Raw genomic sequence first — 23,830 nt, forward strand, 5'->3', positions numbered from 1 at the left:
GGAATGATTTGAATGCCTTGATGGGATTTTTCTGACAACACAGCAGAATGATAAAAAATGAGTCACCCTGGAGTAACACTGAGCGACACAATGGGTTGGTTTGAGCCCGGATAGCACTGCTTTTGCTGATGTTTCAGGTGTGCGTTATTACCACCCCAAGAGGGGGGGGGGCGGTAAAATTTGTTCCAAACAGACATTTGTGTTATGCCACATTGCGCTCAGCTTTTAATTAGTGCATTCCTCTGAGCCTTGAACAGGATGCCACTGGACACAGAATGACATAGGATATCATCGCTGTGCTGGTGATCCATTCATCCCTGGCCCCTCCCATTGCGGTCACATGACCATACCACCACGGCACTGAGGAGAAGGGCAGCCCTCGCAAATCTATCATGACCAACAAATACTGACCGCTGACTGATCCCTGATCAGCTGTGCGCCACGCAAGACTCATCCCGGGAGAGAGCCCACACCGTGCAGGATTACAGACACTGAAATGCTGGAGAATGGGAGACTCACAGGAAGAAGTCACGTCTCGTCATTCCAATACCCAGTATTAGTCTCTCTCCATCAGGGCATAAAGGAATTTAACTGCATATTAACGTATGATGTTGAGTAAAGTGAGAACCTCCAATCTCCTCGATATCACCAGAATTCCATCGATCAGCTCACAGCAACGATCATAATTACTGCTAATGTATACTGGCAGTGCTGATCTCTGAGGACCTGGCGGATCATCCCAAAAGACCAGCAAGATGCAAGACAGAGGTTAACCCACTGGATATGGTGCAAAATGACAAGTTAACCCAGCTGATACGATGGGCAGGACGAATTACACCGGTATTTCCCAGCAGATGCCCAAATAACAGGCTGATATAAAATAACAAATCTGCAGCTGAGGACACTGCCTCCATCACCTGCCATTTTTGGCCTACGGCGGTGATAAATTAGCTGCCTTCTGCGTTTTCCCGAACACGCGTTTTGAGAGTGTTTTTCGGGGGAGAGCGCGCCCCCGCCCCCCCCACCGTAAATCCCGCCGTCGCGCCCGTCCCTGCGTGAGGGCGGATGGCCCTGCGTGTGATTGAAACTCCTGCCTGCGGGTTTGCTTTGGTCTCGCCGGGATGATCCGGGCCCGTGATTGATTCGACGTCAGGGGACAGAGCTCTGCCTTCCGGCCACAGTCAGTCACGGCCCCGCCACGGCCCCTTCCATAACTTCATTAAAGAGAGGACAGCGCTGGAAGTGGAGGGAGAGGTGCATTGTGGGAAGGGTGCAGTTTTTTTAGTTATTAGCGACTTATGCATTTGGTGAGCGGCGTGGCGAAACCCTAGTCCCGGAGCGCAATTCGGTCACATTCCAGCGGTCTCAATCTATACCCACCTCCTCCAGGGCAGGGACAATTATGCTAAGCTTTGTCCCTGAAGGCTAAAATTCCCACGGTGCACCAGGAGCACAGAAACCTACGCAGGGGATAGGCGTATCTCCCTCACATCAGCTGCATGGCTCGTAGGCATGAAACTGAGTTGCAGGAGTATATGAGAACAGTGAGACAAGAGACAAGGGGACCCTGCTGTCATACCTACCCCTATCCCTGGCAGAACAAAGCAAACCCGTCTGGTCTCTCAGGGAATCCAGTCACTGTCATCTGATGAAACGCCTGGACTTAAAGGCAGTTTTTCCACATCTCCTTGCTGCACAGCCTAGATGACACCATGAGTGCATGCTAACCAAGGCACTGATGAATTCAATTAGGCCACTGAGGCGCTCCGTCGGGCGGAACGAAAACCAGGGCCGTCTCGAGACTGGATGAGCGGAACGTGAGTTTAGGCTCGCCCAACCAAACAGCGTGTCAGCTCAGCACTCGTCCAATCAAACAGCTCTTCGATTCGGCGCTCGTCCAATCAAACAGCTCATTGATTCCTTGAGGCAAGAAGGAACTGGGGAGCAGGGAGAAAATCAGGTGCCTCTGTACTGCACTGTTCTGGGAATATATTACCTCTGTCTAAGAAAAAAGAATTGTTGATGATGATCAAATGACCCTGTGAACAATAATATTAAGAAAACACTAGCCCACACCATCTGTGTTGACCTGCATATCTACCTGTAATGCCATGGTCCAAATTTGAACCCTTCCTATACATAGACCCAGCACCTAATAACATTAAACCCCAAATAATGCCATGTTGCTCTCAACAGACCATTATTAAGCATGTATGGTAGCACATGCTTACTGATGAAAGGTAAATGTTACTTTAATGGGTCCTTCTCTGCCACCCTGTGAGAGCTATTATCAGATTTCAGCTTGCTCTAACACTTTAATAAGCTCTATGTACACGTTAGCATAAGTGCTGTGCGCCATGTGCATGCTAAAACATTACTTGCTGTACTTGCAGATTTTTTAAAACTTTTTTCTCTATCTTGGCTCTCGATAAGAATTTTACACGTTTGGATATTTTCATTCTTGCTGTTGCTGTTATTGTACCTGTAATACATATTGAATACATTTCACCAAGATGGCCTTGCAAGTCGCTCTGGATAAGAGCATCTGACAATAAATAAATAATTACGGCCTGAGATGTGTAATGGCATCGCCATGTCTACCGGCTGTGAATGATCCGCATCGCAAAACAAAGGCAACATCCTCGATTTGCACATGTAACTTCCCGATTGCATTCCTGTTGCGAGTGGGGTGGTGAGATTCATACCGCAGTGAGAAAACCTTTGTGAGGTGAGAAGTCTACAAGGCAAGACTATAAGCTATGAGCGACAGCGCAGAGAGACGCACCTTAAATAGGCAGTGATTAGAGTGCTGAAAGAGTGGCCTCCAGTTTATGGGTGCTGCCATGCAGTGTACAGAGTCAAGCAGGCACTGATGTTCAGAGGTATAGGAAGAACCAGTCCTGAGGTTTAAAAACTTACAGGATGAAACAGGCCCCGTGGCTAAAATGTATAGGACGATTCATGCCAGAAGACTGCGCCATATAGGGTGAACCAGCATCTGAAATAACTGTGTAAGGCAAGGTAGTCTAGGCCCTAAGCCTGTGTCTCCTGATCAATCCCCCTTATGCCAACCAACCTCACATTTCCTGGACCAGAGGGAGGCCAACCTGTAGGGCTAGGCCATCGTGAGGCCCCTCAGAGCTCCATGTGTGGCCCCTGATGTGAGTGTGAAGGAAAAAGGAATGGAAAAAACATTCATTAAAACATTCATTAAGCTGGGTTAATCAAAAATGCTGTGCAAATGTGGAGTCTGGTCATCCCAACAGCAGAATAAAAACAGCAATGCATGCTACGCAAAAATTCCATCATCTCTCCCTCATGACAAGTGCAAAACAAAATAGATTTCATACATAAATAAATACACTTAATGCCTAAAAAAAAAACAACATCTGACAGTTCTCAAAATACTGCATGAATCAGGTTCTAAAATTAGGAAAATATTTTTACCGTGGCCCCGTGACAATGACACAGGTGAATTCTGGCCCCTGCTCCAGGTTATATTTGAGTGCTCCCTTGCCCTGCACTTTCCTCCTCTGCCAGCTATCCCACAATTCCCTCCTGTCAGACACTCACTTGTTCATTCTCAACACACTCTTACTTCAGCCCACTTCCCCTGACATTTATATTACCGTGTCCGTTTTATTACTCGCAAGGATGACACAATAACTCATTCCCGGTATTTGTTGCTCCTCAAACACGTAGAGAGCGGACTTGCCAGCCACGATCCCACAGGCGCATTAAAGAGCTACAAACTGGCACCAAGTCGCCACTACCGCTCTGACATGCATATTTGGCATTAAGTTTTCATGGGTCTTGTAAACAAAGGGCCTCCCGGAAACACAGGACTGATCGATCCACAATAACCCATTGTCACTCTTTTCTAGCGGTGAATTTCTAAGCAATGCTGAATGTAGCCTGTCTCTCAAAAACCCAGACCAAGCAACTGGTTGGCTGCACCAGACCTCAATCAGTCTGGTCTCTAAGGAGCTCCCATGTTATGGCTGAGTGGAGCATAAAAACCAAAGAATCTTAATTGGACAGTCTTCAAATATGTAAGCTAACTTACAGCTAAATCAAGATCACTTCGAATCGACAGGTTAAAATGGAACACAAAGGTAATTGGATCATTTCTGTGATCCAATTTTATTTGTATGAGAGCAACTTTATACAAGAAAAGGTGGAATCAAAGGATATAAAAATGCCATGACAGAAAGCCACCTACACCAACAATAATGAGGCTTCATGTATCACAGAAAAATATGCAAGCCAAACATATTAGGCAATGAAGTTATTAAATTAAAACCATTATCATTCAAAACTAGCGCTATGAAACCAATTCAGTTGGGAAAGCTACTTCTTGACACAAAAAAGCAACTTCTACAATCATGACAGCCTGACATCAACGCTGATCAAAAACCGTTTTAACAAGTACGGGAAAAGTCCCATTCCCAAGTTAATGCCGAAAAATAAGTCAGACTCTGCGTCTTTTAAAGCAAAAAGCCCATTTTGAGTTGAAAAGAACAGCGGGATTATGAAAGACCTGACAGGCTTGACAATTGAGTAAGTAAAACCGCATGGAAGTTCCTGATAACCCTCCGAATTCTATTAAACCGAGCCACTCGGAAGGAAGTCTAAAGAGCGGGAATAATCACATGCTACACTCTCAAAAAAAGGCTCCTTCTCTTTACAGACCTGGAAACGGGGTGTGTTTCGAATTCGCACACACTGTCATTCTTTTAACTGGCTGTTTTCCCACCCCGTTTCTGTGACCTTGGAGACTACTCTGGTTTAAAAAGATACACACAGTGGTTGAGGTTCTTAAAGAGGCAAGTCAGACACAGATGTGTTGACCTGATCACTGCTCCACACTGCTGCCCTGACCGCTGCTCCACACTGCTGCTCCACACTGCTGCTCCAACCGTTGTTCCACACTGCTGCCCTGACCGCTGCTCCACACTGCTGCTCCGACCGCTGTTCCACACTGCTGCCCTGACCGCTGCTCCACACTGCTGCCCCGACCGCTGCTCCACACTGCTGCTCCGACTGCTGCTCCACACTGCTGCCCTGACCGATGCTACATATGTTTCCACCAACAGCCATTTTGGAAACACACTCCACACTTTGCAGTATACCTCATTGAAATTAACGGAAGTGTGCGAGAATAATGAAGGCGCAGACACTTTGTTCATTTGAATGCGAAAAGAACATCCTCATTTGTGCCTGCGCCCTGGAGACATCCATTAAAAACCAACCAGGAACAAACACTTCTGTGGAAACGGGCTGGAGCGGGCTTTGGCTGTGGGTTCCACGCGAGGGAGCCCCAACTGCATTCCCCTCCGGCAGCCTGTCCCCCCCCCCCCCCCCCCCCCCCAGCCTCCGAGCCACAAGAAAAAGATTAATATTTCCATCACAAAGACGAGCGCGTGAAATGAGCTATATAATCAATATCATATGTTTGTACACAGCTTAAACTCTCCAGGGAACGCATTCATTACTCCACACAGATTAATCTGTCGTCTGGTAAAGCACAGATCCTCTACTGAGGCCATTTTCCGGAAATGAGACTGAACATCTTGTTACGATAGGTTTTTGTTACCCTCCGCATTGTTCACTTCGGAAGCAGATGCAGGTGGACAAATAAAGCTTTATTCGCCTGAGAAATCTTTCAGTAAAGGCAAAAGGTGAACATCAGATTTATTTATTCTGGCAAATAGCGGCTCTGTCTTTACCACCCATGCGTGTTTTTTCAGGATCAACAACTAGGGAAGCATTTTTCTGCAGAGAGCAAACATGAGCAACCCCAGCTTAGCCCTGTCAGATCACAACACCAAAATGGTCCAACAGCTAAACATAATTTGAATGCTCCAAGATAATCTGAGAGGAGGGTATTTTCCTCCACTATAATTTAATGAAGTACTCTAGTTCACTGCAGTGTAATGTCTCTGCAGCACAAATGTGTTTTTTTTTCTCTCTGGAGAGACTGCAGAGTTCTCTCGTGAGAAGCCCTATAATTTGCTGGGCTTGCACAGCAGGTCTTCAACTCAAATGACAGCCAATAGGAATGCAGCAGGCTATCACAGCGACTCCTTAGCCCAAATGACAGCCAGTAGGCATGTTTCAATTTCCCACCCTGAGTCTCGGCTCAAGAGACTGCCAATAGGAATGCAGCAGCCTGTCACGCACAGCCAATGGGAAAGCAGCAGGACCCACAGATCAGTGGAAGACATTATGAAGTGGCCATGTCGGGTAGGACCGGTGTCTGACATTCATTCCTCTGAGTGCTGCTGAGCTCGAACTGAAAACTTCAATCAAAAGCCCATTAACACACCGACGGCCATCTCCCATCTCCCTGAGAAACAGAGATAATACGTCAGCCTCTAAACGATGCCGTTGCCCAGGCCGGGTCTTAATGACGGTTCATTCCGTCATTAAGGTCTGCTCTGGGATCCTGTCTCACGCTCCGCTGTAAATCCAGATTATTGCAGACAGCCTGCAGGTCACAACAGATCCTCCCCGGTCAAAACGGCAGCATGGATTTCCGATCTCGGGCAGAAATCTCCTGACATTTCTGATGGCCTGCCAATGTGACCAGCCCCGGTGCTGGGGGTTCAGCTGAAGAGTTTCATAAGCTAACAAGAGATTGAGGGAGGGTTCTGAAACAGCCTTTCTTTTCTTGCACTTGTTCAAGCATCTTTCAGCCATATTCTCTGTACCTTTGGCGGGCAAGGGGTAGGCTCGTGGCTGTTAGGGCTGTTAAAGGTCCAACTGATACGGACAAGAGAGAGACACATCCAAACTTTCTGAGCTGCAGAGGGTCATGTTATGACGAAAGATCTCTCAATATCAAAGAGGAACTGGAGGAACTTTAAAGTTTTCTAGATAGAAACACCAAACACAAAAACAACATATTCTTCCAGTTAAGATGCTTTTAGTTGTCAAACAGGCCCAGCTCCTTTTTGAATATCTATATTAACAGGTCATGCTAGGCTTGAGAAGTTCAAGCTCTTTAAAGGAAAAAACAGCGTATGTGTTGGTTGAAATTAGCCAAAGGCAATCTCGTCTGTGTCTGTTCCTGTGCCCACAGGTGGGCGTGGCCAGTTGCCCGACAGGCGCATGCTTACGTAAAGCTGGGCGCGCAGACGCTCGTCCTCAGCGGTGACCCGCTCCCTCAGGACGGCCCGTTTGATGGTCTCCTGGTGGGCCGCCCGCTCCACCTCCAGGATCCGCCCGACCTCGTCCTGAATCTGAGCCTCTGCCTGGGCTTTGGCCTGAGCCTTCTCCTCGTCCAGCCTGCAGACAGAAAGACAGATAGACAGACAGACACAGGGTTAATCCTGGGCCTTCTCCTCCAGCCTATAGACAGACAGACACAGAGAGACAGACAGATGGCCCATGTTTAAACCTGTCTGTAGACAGGTGGACAGGTTCAAACATGGGCCTTCTCCTCCTCCAGCATTCAGAGAGGCAGACAGACAAGACAATGTTCAAGGTGGGCCTTCTCCTCCTACAGTCTGAACACACAGACAGACACACGCAGAAGGGGTTAAACCTGGGCCGCCTCCAGCACATTGACAAAGAGACAAATAAGTGGACAGACACACACACACAGACATGTGCACAGACGTCAGGGCCGTAGATGCGGATTACAAAGAAGTCTCCAAATTGAGAAAACTCAAAATAAGGACCGTGACGCATTTCAACTGTATTCAGGCAGTTAAATTCACAGCTCTGATAACTGAGGTTCCCTACCATGCACAGACAACAGAGAATTACCATTTATTTAATGAACTGAAAAAACACCAGCCGATTTAGCTGTGAAATACGAACATCTAACTTTTAGAAACATTTAGCTACATACGCGCCTAGCAGCAGCACCGCAATATTTCGCCACAGACAGCCTTAAAAATGATCTAATACCCAAAGCGATGTTATTTTTTCCAGATGAAACCTGAAACTCCTTTACAGAGTTCAGGCGGAGGGATCATTCTATCACAGGGATTTCACAGTTGCTTAGCAACACGCTTGCCTCTCGCCGCGCACCTTGATTCCCGGGGTAAAGCCCAGCAGACACAAACCGCGATCCGCAACGCTCCGCTTTTTCATCAATTACCCACAAAACTTAGGAGTGCTTTTGTGGCCCCCCCCCACCCCACCCCCACCTTCACCCCTTCCCCTCTGGGAATCACGTGGGACGACTGGTGGGGATGATATAATTACAGCGTCACGGCCAAAAACAATATTGAGCCGTGATTCTCGCTGAGAAATCCCCCTTGACGGCTTGGGCGAGGGACAGAAGGCCCCGCTGATGCCTGATAGGATGGAAAGGTCGACATGCCACGTCGGCAACAGGTCTGCCAGACCAGGAGGCAGCACGAATGACAAGGCTAGCATGGGAATACTCCATTTTGGGGCAGTCCTTCAATGTGTGGCTAACCCCAACCCGTGCGAGACCCCCAAAATAAATACGACGGTTGACAAAACTGAGAGAATACCATATTTGGTTTACACTCTGCACACATTCAGTCCAACTAAATTCAATTCATTGATGCTCAACATTCAACTCGTGCAATACAGATGAATTGATGTATATTTTTCTCCTGCTGAGGTAGTAAAAAAAGTTGTTTGCAAGAAGCCTCAAAAATGCTTAACGTACAGACACAACTGCGCAAGTAATAAATTCACACTGCAAGAGCTATCAGGAGAGTATATGACCTTGAGGCTTCCCTTTTTAAATTGAGAATACAAAGGGTTTCTCGTGTGAAAATTCGTTTAGGTATGCGTACAAGCGGGCGAGCCTGAGACCAAAGACCACTTTTTGATGCAACCATGTTTCTTTCAACTGTAACGAAGGACAGACGACAGTTAGTCCTAGCCCAGAACACCAACATGGGGGTGAGGAGTTAGGGACAGACGGCAGTTAGTCCCAGCCCAGAACACCAACATGGGGGTGAGGAGTTTGGGACAGACGGCAGTTAGTCCCAGCCCAGAACACCAACATGGGGGTGAGGAGTTTGGGACTGAGGAGGACAGCAGTGCCCCCGCCTGTGTCTCGAACGGTTCTCCGGGAGCGCACGCTGCCGTAAATGAACCAGATGAATAATTCACCTCAATCATCCCCAGCCTTGTGCTCCGGCATAATTCAGCGCGTCCTCCTGTCGTCACTTGCGTTATAATTACGCTGGCATTTTCAGCGCCAACACGGGGGGAGCTGCTGATTTGGTGACAAATTCACTCCCTCCGCTCAGACTTCTCGAGCGAGCGTGCGGACGGTCTGTCTGCTGCATTCCGAACAGCGGCTTAATCAACACAGGGCCCGACGGGACTCCGAGAGAGGCCGTTTCCCATCGCCCGCTGGAGCTGTGCCATGTTGAGGTTTTCGTCCTCGTTCCCGTTCCCCTGATTTCCATCTCCACCAATGAGGGTGCGCTGTCGAATACATGCGTGTTGGAGCCTTCAGTCTGTGTGTCACAACACAGGTCTATATACATACACACACACACAGACACACAGACACGCACACCTTCTCTTTGTTTAAGCTGGCCTCAATGCCAGGACTCAGTCTGCCTGCTTTACGCTCCTGCTGAATGTGTTGGATGGCCATCAGCAAATGAATTACACAGACTCAGCCAAGTGTGGACTTCCTTTGCTGTTGCTGTCAACCAGCACTTACTGTATTACACAAAGAGAATGGCTATCACCGCGCCTGACTGCTAACACGGTATTGGATAGGGAGAGGACTGGCTGTGAACACGATTTTAAGCAGACAATGGCTATAACCTCAACTGACTGCAAACACAGTTTTGAGCAGACAATGGCTATTACCGCGATTGACTACTAACACTGCTTCAGACAGACAATGGCTATCATTTCTCTGACCACTAACATTTTACGCCATTGAGTACATCTGCATTTGAGCCTGAAATAAATTCATTTTTTTCTGGACAGTAGGTCAGGAGAGGGTCAAAGAAAGCATTCTGGCTGGAGGTAACAAGCATTTGTCAGTCGCTCTTTTGATCCATCCACTTGGTCTTTGATGTTTCCAGCCCAACAAATGGCTCTTCGGAACTCTCTCCTCGGCCTTAAGTGTTCCAAAGACCTACTCAAGGTGTCCCTGGACGCAATAATGTCATTCCTGCGGAAACAGCAACGCATTCCGAAGGCACTTCTGGGAAAGATTATAAAAGATTACAGCATGAGAGGCCTTCAAAAAGATGTTCTGCATTGCAACCCAACCCTGCAGCCACACAGGAAGCCAGAGGTTGTGCTGCCATTTACCGCCAGGTTTGCGTCCAATTGGCCCTGCATTTCATAGGAAGCAGAGGTGCATTCTGGGATGGTGAAGCCCCGGTCGGAAGTCACGGCAGTTGTGCTCCAGCGGACTCGCGCTCCAGCGGACTCGCGTTAACATCCTCCGGGCGCTCGGGACAAAGCGGCTTAAAGACGACATGCAATATTAATGGCTGAATAATGTTCCCGGGCGGCCGGGATGAATATTTCATGGGCGAGGCCGCCGCCCCCCTGGAGGCTGAAGCCGGGGGAGACGGAGGGGAGAAGAGGAAGATCGCCCGCGACTGCGGGCCCCGCCAGAGGGGAGGACGCTCTCCGTTCCGGTATTTAACCCGCGAAAACGTGGCCCTCTCCTCGGAGACGGGCAGCTTTCCCACTCCCATTCATCGCACACGTTTCCACAGGGCCGCTGTTGGAGAAGCGCCGCCGTACAGTCGTTCAGGAAATGAGCACTCTCAGGGAGAACGGGAAAACAGAAGCAAAGCAGACAGGCTATGAAGAAAAAAGCTTTTCCTTCCCTTGTTACGACGTTAAAGATGAAGTCACAGACAACCCTAACCCTTACCCTACCTCGGCCCGTTTTCAGCAAAATTCTGGACCAACAAATGAAAACTGTTCATGTTGTTCAGGCACCTTTCTGCAAAATAAGTGCTTTAGTCTTAGTCTTTACTATTTTAAGTCTTGTGATTTTAAAACGCAACTCTGGATTGAGGACACTCGCAACAGAGAAGAGTTCACACACATTCTCCCCAATCCTCTCTCGCAACGGAGTCATTTTCTAGCGGTAAACAAAACCGCTTTGACAATTTAACATAATCTGGGAAAGAGGAAATGGGGAAAAGAGGGAAAAAAAAAAAAACACACACGAGGAAGGACCCGCTGAAAGGAAACACGACCGAACCCTTCAGCTGTGAAATTATCTCCAGAGCTGAGGCTGGGGGGGGGGGCAGGCAAACATCGCAACGACTGCCGCGCCACTGAAGAGGTGCCGTGGGGACAAGGCTCCGTTGCCCGCGATGCCACCGTCGAAGCACGAAGAATCCGTGGCTGACTGCGGGGGTCATTTGCATACTCTAATTACGCAGTTACACAATCACCGCAAACGGAGCAAATTGCGCTGCGTTTTCCTCTGAGGCAAATCGGGAAGGGGGGGGGGGGGGGGGGGTCAGCCGCTCGAACGCTCCCCAGATGTAATTTTCCGACTGGGTCCCGCCCACCAGCATGCGAGCACAACAGCGGGGCCGATAATCAAGTGAATAAAAACAGAAATCAGGGGCTCCATAACAAGCGAACAGCAGCGAATTTATGCACCGGCGGGGCCGGTGGCCAATCACAGAGCATCTGAAGGTCAAAGCCATCAGCCTCCTATTCAGCTGAGGCTATACACCACGACTCTACACCAAACGGAGCTGGGAAAGCGGGAGGCAGTCGGGGATGCAGACATGGATTTACATCCCTCCCTCTAACCTGAGTGTGTGTGTGTGTGTGTGTGTGTGTGTGTGTGTGTGTGTGTGTGTGTCAGACCTGGGAGTAAAACTTCTGCCTATTGTGGTGACTATTACCGACTGCTCTCGCCCTTCGCTACACTCCTACTACAACCAAATCCTTGTTTCAGTGAGTATCCAGTTGTCAGATTAACTCATTCCACATTCACAGGTGGAAGTGACTATCACATTTTTAATCCTTCCACTGTGGTTTCTTAAGAGTTTACAAACAGAGATCTGTATGTGTCCAGCAGACCCGGGAGAAAGAGTCCAGGCTACTGTGTTCTACATTACTACAAACCACACCCTTATTTTAGTGAGTATGCAGTTGTACACATGGGTGACGTGAGTTTATGTAAGCTGCTCTGAATAAAGATGTCTATTAAGCAAGCCTATAGCAATAGTAATAATTATTAGCAATAACTAAAACAGGTGTGTGCATGATTAGAAAGCTCTGTCACAGCTACACTCACTGAGACAGTGAGCAGGAAGATGCAGGAGATAATGATTGGAGACTGCTTGGGGACGGCTCAAGCCAGGTGACTGCGACGGGGGTCATCAGTCCCCGACTCTGCCGCGTCTGGTTACAAGAGCATGTGGCTGTTGGATTAGTGATGTCACACATTACACTCACTCGCTCGCTTGCATACGAGCTTACTCACTCTCTCACTCTCACTCACTGTCTCTCTCTCTCTCTCTCTCTCTGTCTCTCTCTCTCTCTCTCTGTCTCTCTGTCTCTCTCTCTCTCTCTGTCTCTCTCTCTCTCTCTGTCTCTCTCTCTCTCTCTCTGTCTCTCGTGTCCCAGGTCCGTGCGGCAAAAAAAAGGACGGTCATGCTTTTTTTCAGCTTTTCAGAGGGAGAGTATTCGGGGGAGGGGCTGCGACCTGAAGGGCCGTCTTTTCCCTGCCGAAAGTGTAATCCGCTCGGAGCGGCGCGGCCTCCTTTATTCTCCCAGAGAGCTTAGCGCGCGTTTTCTGCTGACGAGGCGGAGCGCCGCGCCGCACTTTAATTCTCCCCTCTGCCGCCTGTTCCGCTCCGCTGACTCACACAGGAGTCTTCAGCAAATCTGCTCCCTACAGCCGGCGCCTACAAATGAGCTCCGCTATCCCACAGTGCCCCTCTCTCTTTCTCTCCCCCCCCCCCTCTCTCCTGTCAGCCTCGGTCCCCTCTGCACACCCTGCAAAACTCACAAACAGGGGGGGGGGGGGGGGGGGGGGGGAGTACACCTGTGCCAGGTGGAGTATAACTGCACTAGATGGCATATAAGTTATACTTCTACTAACAAACTATGTTAAGTGGAGTACAACCATGCTAAGTGGTTGTGTAACTGTGCCAGGCAGAGTATAACTGTGAAATACTACTGTGTGGGTGTGCAATTTTTCCAGTGGAGTATAAGGGTGGAGCGTAACAATGAAGGGGGCAGTATACCTCTGGTAGTGTTTAACACTTCAGGGGAAATTACTCTGTGCAGGGATGGATGCAGAGATGTGGGATGGATTGTGGGTAATAAAAGGGATTGTGGGTGGAGCACAATCGGGGTGGGGTTGAGGCAGGTTCCTCAAAGGCGGATTCCTCCAAATACTCGCCAAGCATGACCCCAGCTGGCCTGCTCACCTCTGACGCCTCTGTGCGCTCAAGACTAATGCTGTCCATTAGCAGCCAGCTCGTCCAGGCTCGTCTGCAGAGCTGCGCAGGGCTGCGGAAGCACAGCTCCACCAGCAAGGGGCTGTTTGGCCCGTTCATCATCCACAGAGGGGGGGGGGGGGGGGGGGGGGGGGGGGGGGGGGGGGGGGGGGGGGGGGAGGAGAAGAGGGAGCGGGGGACAGGGCAAAGATGAGAAGGAGAGAGGATGAAATTTAGAGCAGGAGAGAGGGAGGAAGATAGAGAGGAAAGAGGAGGGAGAGTGAGAGGAAGAGAGAGGAGCAGAGATGGATGAGAGGGAAAGAGGGGAAGAACAGACTGAGAAGAAGCAAAACAGAAGCTTGGAGGGGGAGAGAGAGAGAGACGGGGAGAAAGAGAGAGGGAGGGAGGGAAGGGAGGGCACAAAACCGGAGGCAGAGAGGTGAAGAGAAAGAGGCCAGTCGGCACATAAATCACGTCCTGAGCCTGTCCGAAGACTGCTACACACGCAGCTAAAGTCGAAAGCAACGCCACCCCTCCAAAATCCACCAGGCGCAATGCCTTATTCCCATTCACTTCAGTATGACACGCTACGCCAGGGGGCCGAGTCATCGATATCGTGCCGAATCCGCTACGCGCGGCAATCAGACTACACCATGTGACAGGAACCAAGCAGCGTCGCAGGTCCAGCGCAGCAGAAAAGACGCGTCCTGTACATCTCAGACTGGCTCCGGCTCGCCCGGCGCGCCGGTCAAACATCGACCCCGACGTCACATAGCTGTCTGACCGCCGCCGATCGGGAACGAAATAGGGTCCATTAAATAATAACACATTTCAGTCACGCTCCGATCCAAATTGAGGGGAGGGGAAGGGAAAAAAAAGTGATCTGTTCTTTCATTTATTTCCATTAAAGATGACTCTGAACCACTTATCCCAGCGCGCAAAGCGAGTGGAAAAAAGACGAACAACTGCAATATCAAGACATAAATGTAAGGATGACAAATGAGGGTAGCGGGGAGAACGATTTCCAATCTCAGCCAGGCCCTGAGTCCGAGCATGGCTGGGGTGGGGTGGGGGGGTCACGCTGGTGACCCCGACACCGACCTTTAACCTCCGCCGACGCAGACAGGCCACTTACGGGACGGCGTGGATAATCAAATTGTTCGCTAGGTCGCCGTTATAATTGACTTGAATGGTCACTTTATTACCATTAGCTTCTGCTCTGTACTGATGTACTGATAGGAGAGGCAGTGGCTGCCTCATAACAACACAATAGCATGGAATAGCTTTACGCTAGCAGATCACTTCTCCCCAGTCACCCACGCCAGAGACGAAACTTGCGCATTTCCAAAAATAAAGAAATAAAACATCAAAGAACACATAACGCAGCTCTCACAAAGGCAGTTTAAAACAGATTATGATCAAAAAAAAAAAAAATCAGAGACATAAGTGGAAGACAACATTAAGGGAAATATTGATTTTGTCCATCCAAGCACGACATCATGGTCAATAAAGCTCCCACTGCCTCCTCATGGCGTTGCCTAGGAGATGGGCCGGGGCGAGTCGCCTGCCTCCGCGGCCTCGACAACAATCCCATAAAAAGCGGAGAGGCGCGTCCTCCATTTTCTCTTGTGGCTGCGGCGGAAAATTAATTCTTTATCAATAGCCATTTGTCCGAGCCAGTGAGAGTCCGGTAGGATGGATCAGAGGGAAGGCTCTCCACTTCCCTCCTATTCCTTAAAGGCCTGCACCCCAGAAAAGCAGACGTGAGAGGCAATGCTCAACGGGCCTTTGGGTACAAACTGCGCTACTCCACACTGACTCCCCAAATTCTGTTTTGCCTAGATTCCCTCAATGGCTCGACTGGGGCAAGGGACCGCATCTTCGAATGCAGGAAAGCTAACTCTCGAACCCTTGACAAGATGCGAGAGCTAATCGCCCCATCTCAGGCCAAAAGGCACCCACTGCAAGGGATACGGCACAGACCTGGGACCTGAAAAACAAAATCACAGCACAAAGCAAGGAATCCCCTCTTCTCCTGGAAAGCACATCAAATGAGATAATGATGAGATATAGGGGCACAAATGTCCAGTGTATTACTTAAAAAAAAAAAAAAAAAAAGAACTGAAAGGCCTTTAGGGTCACTTAAAGAAGGTCAAATGCCTTTAGGAATCAAACTGGCAACCCTTGGGATTTTTACCACTATGCCACACTGGAGCCCAGTAAAGCAGGCTCGTTCAACACGCAACACAACAAAAAGGAGCCTCTCATGTTCCCCACGCACCCCGTCGCCCTCAACAGAATATCAGAAAAAGTTAAGTAGCTACCCAGAGCGGGGAGAAAAATCCGGTCTTGTCCGTTTTTTTCAATTAGCAGGATGAATACGACTTATCTGGCTTTCGCTGGCGCACTGAGAAATGCTGGGAAAAAAAGGGGAAAGAAGAGAAAAGAACGAGAAGGAGAATAGGGCCGTTTCTAAAGCGAGGGCCCCGCCATTCTCTGGAGTGCGGGGAAAGTAGGCCACGGACCGCTCCACTAAAGGGGGTTTGCGCCTGTTTGTCGGGACGGCGGGTCCGGCCCTGTTGCAGGGATGAAAGGAGGCAAGCACAATGCCGGGCCGATTCATCATCTCCAGCGGTTAATAGATGGCTCTCTCCTGAAAGAGGAAATTAATTTGCAAACGAGCCCTTTCTACACTAGGATTAATTGGATGGGGGGGGGCGCTTCAAATACGGGGGGGCTTCAAAAGAAAGGGCGGAAGAGGTATTTTGCCGTTGTTCCGAAAATATTTGGGCGCCTCTGTTTTCTTCTGGGTGACGGAGGGAAAACAGCTCTCTTTCACTTCACGGGCTGTTAATGAATGTGGTGAGATTCATGATCCAAGCAGCTGATGATTCACTCACTGTGTGCTCCATTGATGAACGGCTCACTGAGGTGTGACAAAAATTAGCCTAGTTAAGACAGCAAAACTGCAAATGGCGCACCGGTGGTCCAATCAAAAAAACCAAAACACAAAATGGAGCCGTGGCTTATCTATGAACAGCAGGCTTGCAGGAAGATGCTGCATCAGAATATGCGGGCGTTAGCAGCAGCGGTGACCAAAACATCCATATGCCATATGCCAAACATCGTGAGGGCTGTCATATCGGTGGCATTGGTGAACAAAACATCACTTCCGTGAGCTCAAGTGTCCGTTCTGCACTAGCGCGTATCCAAAAGTTTGCATCGGGGCACAGTGAAGGCATCAATGAGGGCAGCGGTGATAAAAAAAACACTGAATCAGTGTTCGTGGTCAGGTTATCATTGAATAAAACAACCAGTGCGAGATGAGGGCAGCGGTGAATAAAACAGCACCTCGGTGTGCAGTGAGGGCAGCGGTGAATAAAACAGCACATCGGTGTGCAGTGAAGGCAGCGGTGAATAAAACAGCACATCGGTGTGCAGTGAGGGCAGCGGTGAGTAAGATCCTGCATCGGTGCACGATGAGGGCAGCGGTGAATAAAACAGCACATCGGTGTGCAGTGAGGGCAGCGGTGAGTAAGATCCTGCATCGGAGCACGATGAGGGCAGCGGTGAATAAAACAGCACATCGGTGTGCAGTGAGGGCAGCGGTGAATAAAACAGCACATCGGTGTGCAGTGAGGGCAGCGGTGAATAAAACAGCACATCGGTGTGCAGTGAGGGCAGCGGTGAATAAAACAGCACATCGGTGTGCAGTGAGGGCAGCGGTGAGTAAGATCCTGCATCGGTGCACGATGAGGGCAGCGGTGAATAAAACAGCACATCGGTGTGCAGTGAGGGCATCGGTGAATAAAACAGCACATCGGTGTGCAGTGAGGGCAGCGGTGAATAAAACAGCACATCGGTGTGCAGTGAGGGCAGCGGTGAATAAAACAGCACATCGGTGTGCAGTGAGGGCAGCGGTGAGTAAGATCCTGCATCGGTGCACGATGAGGGCAGCGGTGAATAAAACAGCACATCGGTGTGCAGTGAGGGCAGCAGTGAATAATACACTGCATCAATGCACGATGAGGGCAGCAGTGCGCAGCGCCGGGGGTCGGCGGAGTGCAGCGTGCAGTGACTCAGTGACGGATGGCGGCGGCCCCGCTCCCCCCGCTTCCCCTGCAGATGGCCCGGCGCTAACGACGTCTCCGTGCAGATGTTCCGCGGGCGCTAATGTATGGCCCGCGCCGTCTCTCCGAGAGCTTGCGGGAACTCGGGGTTATTTTTCACGTCCGGGAAAGAGGAGGGGGAATGAAAAAAAAAAAAGCCTGACGCTGGTGAATATATTCACACCAGCCCGTGCAGCAGATGAGAGGCGGTTGGCTAGGAGACAGCTGCAGAGGGAAAGGGCCCTGTTTTCTCCATGCCCTGAGAGCGCCGGAGGGAGACGCTTCACTCTCACGGGTATCTGGAATTTGTAAACGATTACAGCGGTGGCCAATAAAATTGTACTGGGTTTTAAAATTGGACCATAATTCCTGCAGTTGAAAAGGACATCTTAAGCACCTTAACTGGGTCCGAGGGCCGTCTGGGCCCCCTTTAAAGGGTACGGAGCAACACCCCTGTGAGCAAGGCAAAATCGACTTCAGTCCGGAACATTTTTATGGATTTTCACAGCATCAGTGGCGAGAGTCATCTCTTTTGTGACAATTTGGGAACCTTAAAGCAATTCTGAAAACATGCCGATTTAACACACACAATTTTAATGAACGACTTCAGAGGACAGCGAGTGTGTGGCTGCTCCAGGCACAGATTCCTGCGGGTGCCACTTCATCTGTGACGCACGCTCACACACTTCACTGTAGCGCAACGACACTAAATAGACAAAGGGCATTATTCTCCCGATCTATCCATCTCCATCTCCATCCATCTCTCTCCCTCTCTCTCCCCCTCTCCCTCTCTCTCTCATGGGGCCTCCGTCTCCCTCTCCGTTTCGCCACGGCGCAGACAGGTGCTAACCGCGCTCCCCCTCGCCGGGAAATGTCACACTTTAAACAGCGACGGGAGCGTCGGTCTCCTGCCAGAGGACGCTCTACCCTGGGGGAGAGCGTCATTTATCCTCCCACCTGTTGCCGCGTCTTTGTCACTGTGGGGTTGCGGCTGGTGAGGGTCACGCGGTTATGATGTCACCGCTCTGCGCCGAAAAACAAATCCGACTCAGCCCCCCGGGGTGGGGGGGGGGGGGAGGGGTCTGCTTGTCAAAATCTCAGAAGCAGACCATCACTGGTATGGCTGCTACGGAGACCCACGCATTCCGTACTTGACCGGCCAACGGGGAGGCAGCAGGCGGAAGTTTTTCGGGCGATTTGTTCGCAACTCGTCGACATCTTTGTGCCACAAACCAACGCTGCATGCAAGATAAGTCACAGAATTGTTTTTTTGGTTTTTTTTTTTAACAACCCTTCTCCTTCGCGTTAGAAGAGGTCGCCTTAAGCCATTCACATTTTAATATGCATTCGAAAATGAAAGAGCCGCGCTGTGAATTCGTAAAATTTCGAATCCCAAATCGTCTCCCTGCTCCGGCGCCTTGACCTCCCGCCCGTCTGTTTCACCGCCCGAGGAGAAACGCGGCTTTCGGGATCCCGATACCCTCACGGACTCGGCGCAGCAACAAAAATGAAAAAAACTAATTATCTGATTTCAATCAAATTTCTCATAAAAAATACATGTCCTACGGTTTCGTCAGTGCTGTGAGGCTGTATCTCCTGTTTCGCCGGAGCTCTCTGGTTTGCTGGGATGTCTGACGCCGACCTCTGCGACCCCCCCCTGCCCGCGGTGAAACAGGGGAACGAGACGCCAGCCGCCCTTCAACGGCTCAGGAGCTGGCACGCAGAACCCTCACGGAGAGAGTTCCTCTTTGCCCCGCTTCCCGGGAACACACTCACTGATGGAGGCCAGGGCTCGGCGGCCTGGGAAGGGGGAGGCGGCCAGCACAGGGAGAGCAGGGAGCACAGAAGCTCCCCGTCTCCAGAGGAACTGCCATCGAGCAGAGACGTTCACACCCGCACCTGAAAGGTGTTGGACATTTCGCGAATAACCCTGCGTGGGCTGCCTTTCCATTTTATCACGTTTACCTGCCAGGGCAATCTCCCACCGACGAACAGAGAAGGGGGAAGCGATCATACGTAATACTTAAACGTCGGTCGATTTTAAGAAGAAAGAAATTCAGTGGCGTGATGAGAGGTCTGCACGTGCTTGTGTGCTGGGACTCACCTTTTGCTTCTGTGCTGTGCTTATGGGCCTCTGGCTGCATCTGCCTCAATGTCTACTCTGTGCTCTAGCTCACTGACTCAGTGTGTCACTCTGTGCTGTAACTCACTGATTCAGTGTGTCACTCTGTGCTCTAACTCACTGACTCAGTGTGTCACTCTGTGCTGTAACTCACTGACTCAGTGCTCCACTCTGTGCTCTAACTCACTGACTCAGTGCTTCACTCTGTGCTCTAACTCACTGACTCAGTGTGTCACTCTGTGCTCTAGCTCACTGACTCAGTGCTTCACTCTGTGCTCTAGCTCACTGACTCAGTGTGTCACTCTGTGCTCTAACTCACTGACTCAGTGTGTCACTCTGTGCTCTAGCTCACTGACTCAGTGCTTCACTCTGTGCTCTAGCTCACTGACTCAGTGTGTCACTCTGTGCTGAATCCTGCTGCGCTGTGCTCTGTGTTGTTTCAGTGTTTCATTCTCTGTGTTATAACACATTGAGTCGGTGATTGTCTGTCATTGTGCTGTAAACCACTGACTCAGTGTCTCACTCGCTGACTCAGTGTTTCACTCACTCACTGACTCAGTGTTTCACTCACTCACTGACTCAGTGTTTCACTCACTCACTGACTCAGTGTTTCACTCACTCACTCGCTGACTCAGTGTCTCCCTCACTCGCTGTCTCAGTGTCTCCCTCACTCGCTGTCTCAGTGTCTCCCTCACTCGCTGTCTCAGTGTCTCCCTCACTCGCTGTCTCAGTGTTTCACTCACTCGCTGACTCAGTGTCTCCCTCACTCGCTGACTCAGTGTCTCCCTCACTCGCTGACTCAGTGTCTCCCTCACTCGCTGACTCAGTGTCTCCCTCACTCGCTGTCTCAGTGTCTCCCTCACTCGCTGACTCAGTGTCTCCCTCACTCGCTGACTCAGTGTTTCACTCACTCGCTGACTCAGTGTTTCACTCACTCGCTGACTCAGTGTTTCACTCACTCGCTGACTCAGTGTCTCCCTCACTCGCTGACTCAGTGTTTCACTCACTCGCTGTCTCAGTGTCTCCCTCACTCGCTGACTCAGTGTTTCACTCACTCGCTGACTCAGTGTCTCCCTCACTCGCTGACTCAGTGTCTCCCTCACTCGCTGACTCAGTGTTTCCCTCACTCGCTGACTCAGTGTCTCCCTCACTCGCTGACTCAGTGTCTCCCTCACTCGCTGTCTCAGTGTCTCCCTCACTCGCTGTCTCAGTGTCTCCCTCACTCTCTGACTCAGGGTGTCACTCACTCGCTGACTCAGTGTGTCACTCACTCGCTGACTCAGTGTGTCACTCACTCGCTGACTCAGTGTCTCCCTCACTCGCTGACTCAGTGTCTCCCTCACTCGCTGTCCCAGTGTCTCCCTCACTCGCTGTCTCAGTGTTTCACTCACTCGCTGACTCAGTGTCTCCCTCACTCGCTGACTCAGTGTCTCCCTCACTCGCTGACTCAGTGTCTCCCTCACTCGCTGTCTCAGTGTCTCCCTCACTCGCTGTCTCAGTGTCTCCCTCACTCTCTGACTCAGGGTGTCACTCACTCGCTGACTCAGTGTTTCACTCACTCGCTGACTCAGTGTCTCACTCACTCGCTGACTCAGTGTCTCACTCACTCGCTGACTCAGTGTCTCACTCACTCGCTGACTCAGTGTGTCACTCCCGGAAGCTGAATCACTCACCGCTGGTGCAGATCCAGCTCCCTCTGGCTCCTCTCCTCCTCCAGCCCTCTCTGCAGCTCCTCTGTGATCCTCCTCCGCAGCTCCTCCTCGTCCACTAAACAGCGGAGAGCGAGAGAAGGAGAGAGAGAAAGAGAGAAAGATAGGAGATCAGCGTCCTCAGGGAGCGCACCTTCCCCCGGGAGCCCTAATGGGAGCATTAACGTTCATAGCCGGGACTGATTATGCAGCAGCACAGAGGGGTTATTCCCGCTGCCGGAGGAGGTTAAACGCTGTTTATTGCGCAGACAAGCCGGGACGGAGGAGAATAAAGGCAAGATTCCGAGCCAAGGTGAGCCCTCGCTTTGAAACGAGCCAATTACAAGCCTCGGAAGTTGGCTTAAGTTCGGAAAATCGGCTGCCTTTTCTGGGAGAGGTTACCGCGGCACCAAAGCCCTTCCGGGGATGCGAGCGGTCTCTCTTTGCCGGAGTTGTGGCCACGGCGGTAACGGACGGACCTCACCGCGTCGGAGGGGTCAAAACTCTCCCCCTCCCCTCCCGCTCGGCACAGCGCAAACGATTCGCCGAGAGACGGTCCCCGACGTGCCCTTTAACGGGGAACGCAGCGCTGTCCCAAAAGTGTGAGTGCGAGAGTGTGTTTTTTTACACTCCGTGCAGCTGTGTGCAATAATAACTCAGCAAGAATGTGAGCGCATGTGAGTGCATGTGACCATGTGACAGCAGCCGAGTCAGTGTTGGATGCTTGTTGTCAAGGTAATGTGGGGGTGGGGGGGTGGGGGGGGCAGACTCTCGCTTCAGAGTCAGAAGACTGGGTGGGATGGGGGGGGGGGGGATGTTTGGGTTTGATTTATGATCAGCTGTACCTGCCACATACCAACAATCTATCAGCCTTTAAAACATCATCCGTCTGACCTTTATTAAGGTTCAAAGCAGAGGCTGTGTGTGTGTATTAGTCAGCGCAACGCTTTTGAACTCCATTTAAAAAAGACGCTTGCACTAGTCTCTCGCCCTTCCCGTGACCTCCGAGTACGCCCGCTAAAACAGACTGGCGCTCCAGCTTTGACAGCACTAATTTCCTCTCACTTGTGTGGCACTTTTAGAAATGGGGAGTTCAGTGTCATTATCATTATTATCATATTACTATTACGCCCTCATCTTTTCTTCATCCCCATCACTACTATCAGCTATGGGGGAGTAACCAGCCTTGGCAATCAGTTTGATGGAACGTGAACAAGAAGCGGTGTGTGCGAAGTACTCCAGTTCGCGCCCCAGTAGGCAGGAGTGTGACCTCTCTGGGGGAAAATGGAGCTGCCGTCGCCATTGAAAAAGTCACACCGACTGCCGCCTCCGGTTTTTGATCCAATCACAGTCGAGCACCCTGCTGTTATATTCTGTCTGGGGAGGGAGGTGGTGGGGGGGGGTGGTGTGGAAGCATTTATGAGCTCTGAGTCCATTATGAATCCAAATCCTGCCAAAGTCGAGCAGCAGTGGAAGTGGGCATCTGGAGTGCTTGCCGCGGTAGCCGGCTTAAGGGTGAATTCCCAGAGTGATTCATTTAGGTGGGGTAGCTCTGCACAGTAGCCTGCGCGAATCATGCTGGCTGCCCCAGAGAGGTGCATTAACAGCAGCAGAGATTGGGGTAGAGATGGGCGGGGGGAGGCTGTTTGTTTTAAATAATGGAGGTTTTAAAGGCAAGCCTCTCCCTGTCTCTGTCTCACCGTTCTTACCACTCCCTCTGTTTTCCTCTCCTCTCTCCATTTTTCTCTCTCTGTTTCCCTCTTCCTCTTTACCACCATCTCCCCCTCCTTCTCCTTTTCGCTCTGCCTCTCTGTCTCTTTCCCTCCCTCCCTACCTCTCTCTCGCTCTCTCTCTCTCGTGTTGTCTTCCTTTTTCCCTGTCTCCATCTCTTCCCCATCCTCTCCTTTTCTACCCTGCTCTCTCTCATTCCCTCCCGCCCTCTCCCTCTCCTTCTCTCTACGGACCCTCTCAGGCCTGCTCGGTAGTGCACAGTCCGGCTCTGCAGACTGAAAGATCCAGGTCCCGGGGCCGTCCTGGCGCGGCTGGCTGCCCGCCCCACCCTGCCCCCCCTCCCCTCCCCCCCTTTACAGAAACGTTCACGCCGCCACCGCAGTCCAGCGCCTCCTCTGTCACAACTCTGTCCCGCTCCCCCAGACCGCCTGCCCCGCAGGGGCGAAAACATAATTCCCAAACGCATTTACACCAGCATTAGCACAAAACGCCGCTATGAACTCAACCGCCGCTGAACGTGGCTGTGAATTTCAACGGAACTGCAACTCCGGGGCTGCAAAAATACTGGCACATATTTCAGTCTGAAACCAGGATTGCAGCGGCTTTCCCACCTGTCTGATGCACTGGCTCCACACATGAAGGCGTGCCTGATATCAGAAATACCAGCTCCACACAGACACACATGCCTGATATCAGAAAGAGCAGTTCTCCAGACAAGACATGTTTGACACCAGAAAGGCTAGCTCCCCATAGACCGACATGTCTGATATCAGAAAGACCAGGTCC

The 23,830-nt window shown here is 50.7% G+C and overlaps 1 protein-coding gene across 1 annotated transcript in view; it reads right to left on the bottom strand.

The window, feature by feature from the left end:
- The window catches only part of chchd3a (coiled-coil-helix-coiled-coil-helix domain containing 3a), a 71,887-nt gene that overhangs the window by 33,871 nt on the left and 14,186 nt on the right, over nt 1-23,830 (bottom strand). The window contains exons 3-4 of the mRNA XM_036518012.1: nt 21,299-21,381; nt 7,122-7,290 (exon numbers count right to left, since the gene is read on the bottom strand). Coding sequence (XP_036373905.1) covers nt 7,122-7,290; nt 21,299-21,381 — 252 coding nt within the window. The remainder of the gene's footprint in view (nt 1-7,121; nt 7,291-21,298; nt 21,382-23,830) is intronic.

Source organism: Megalops cyprinoides, chromosome 23 (assembly GCF_013368585.1).
Source record: "Megalops cyprinoides isolate fMegCyp1 chromosome 23, fMegCyp1.pri, whole genome shotgun sequence".
Lineage (NCBI taxonomy): Eukaryota > Metazoa > Chordata > Actinopteri > Elopiformes > Megalopidae > Megalops > Megalops cyprinoides.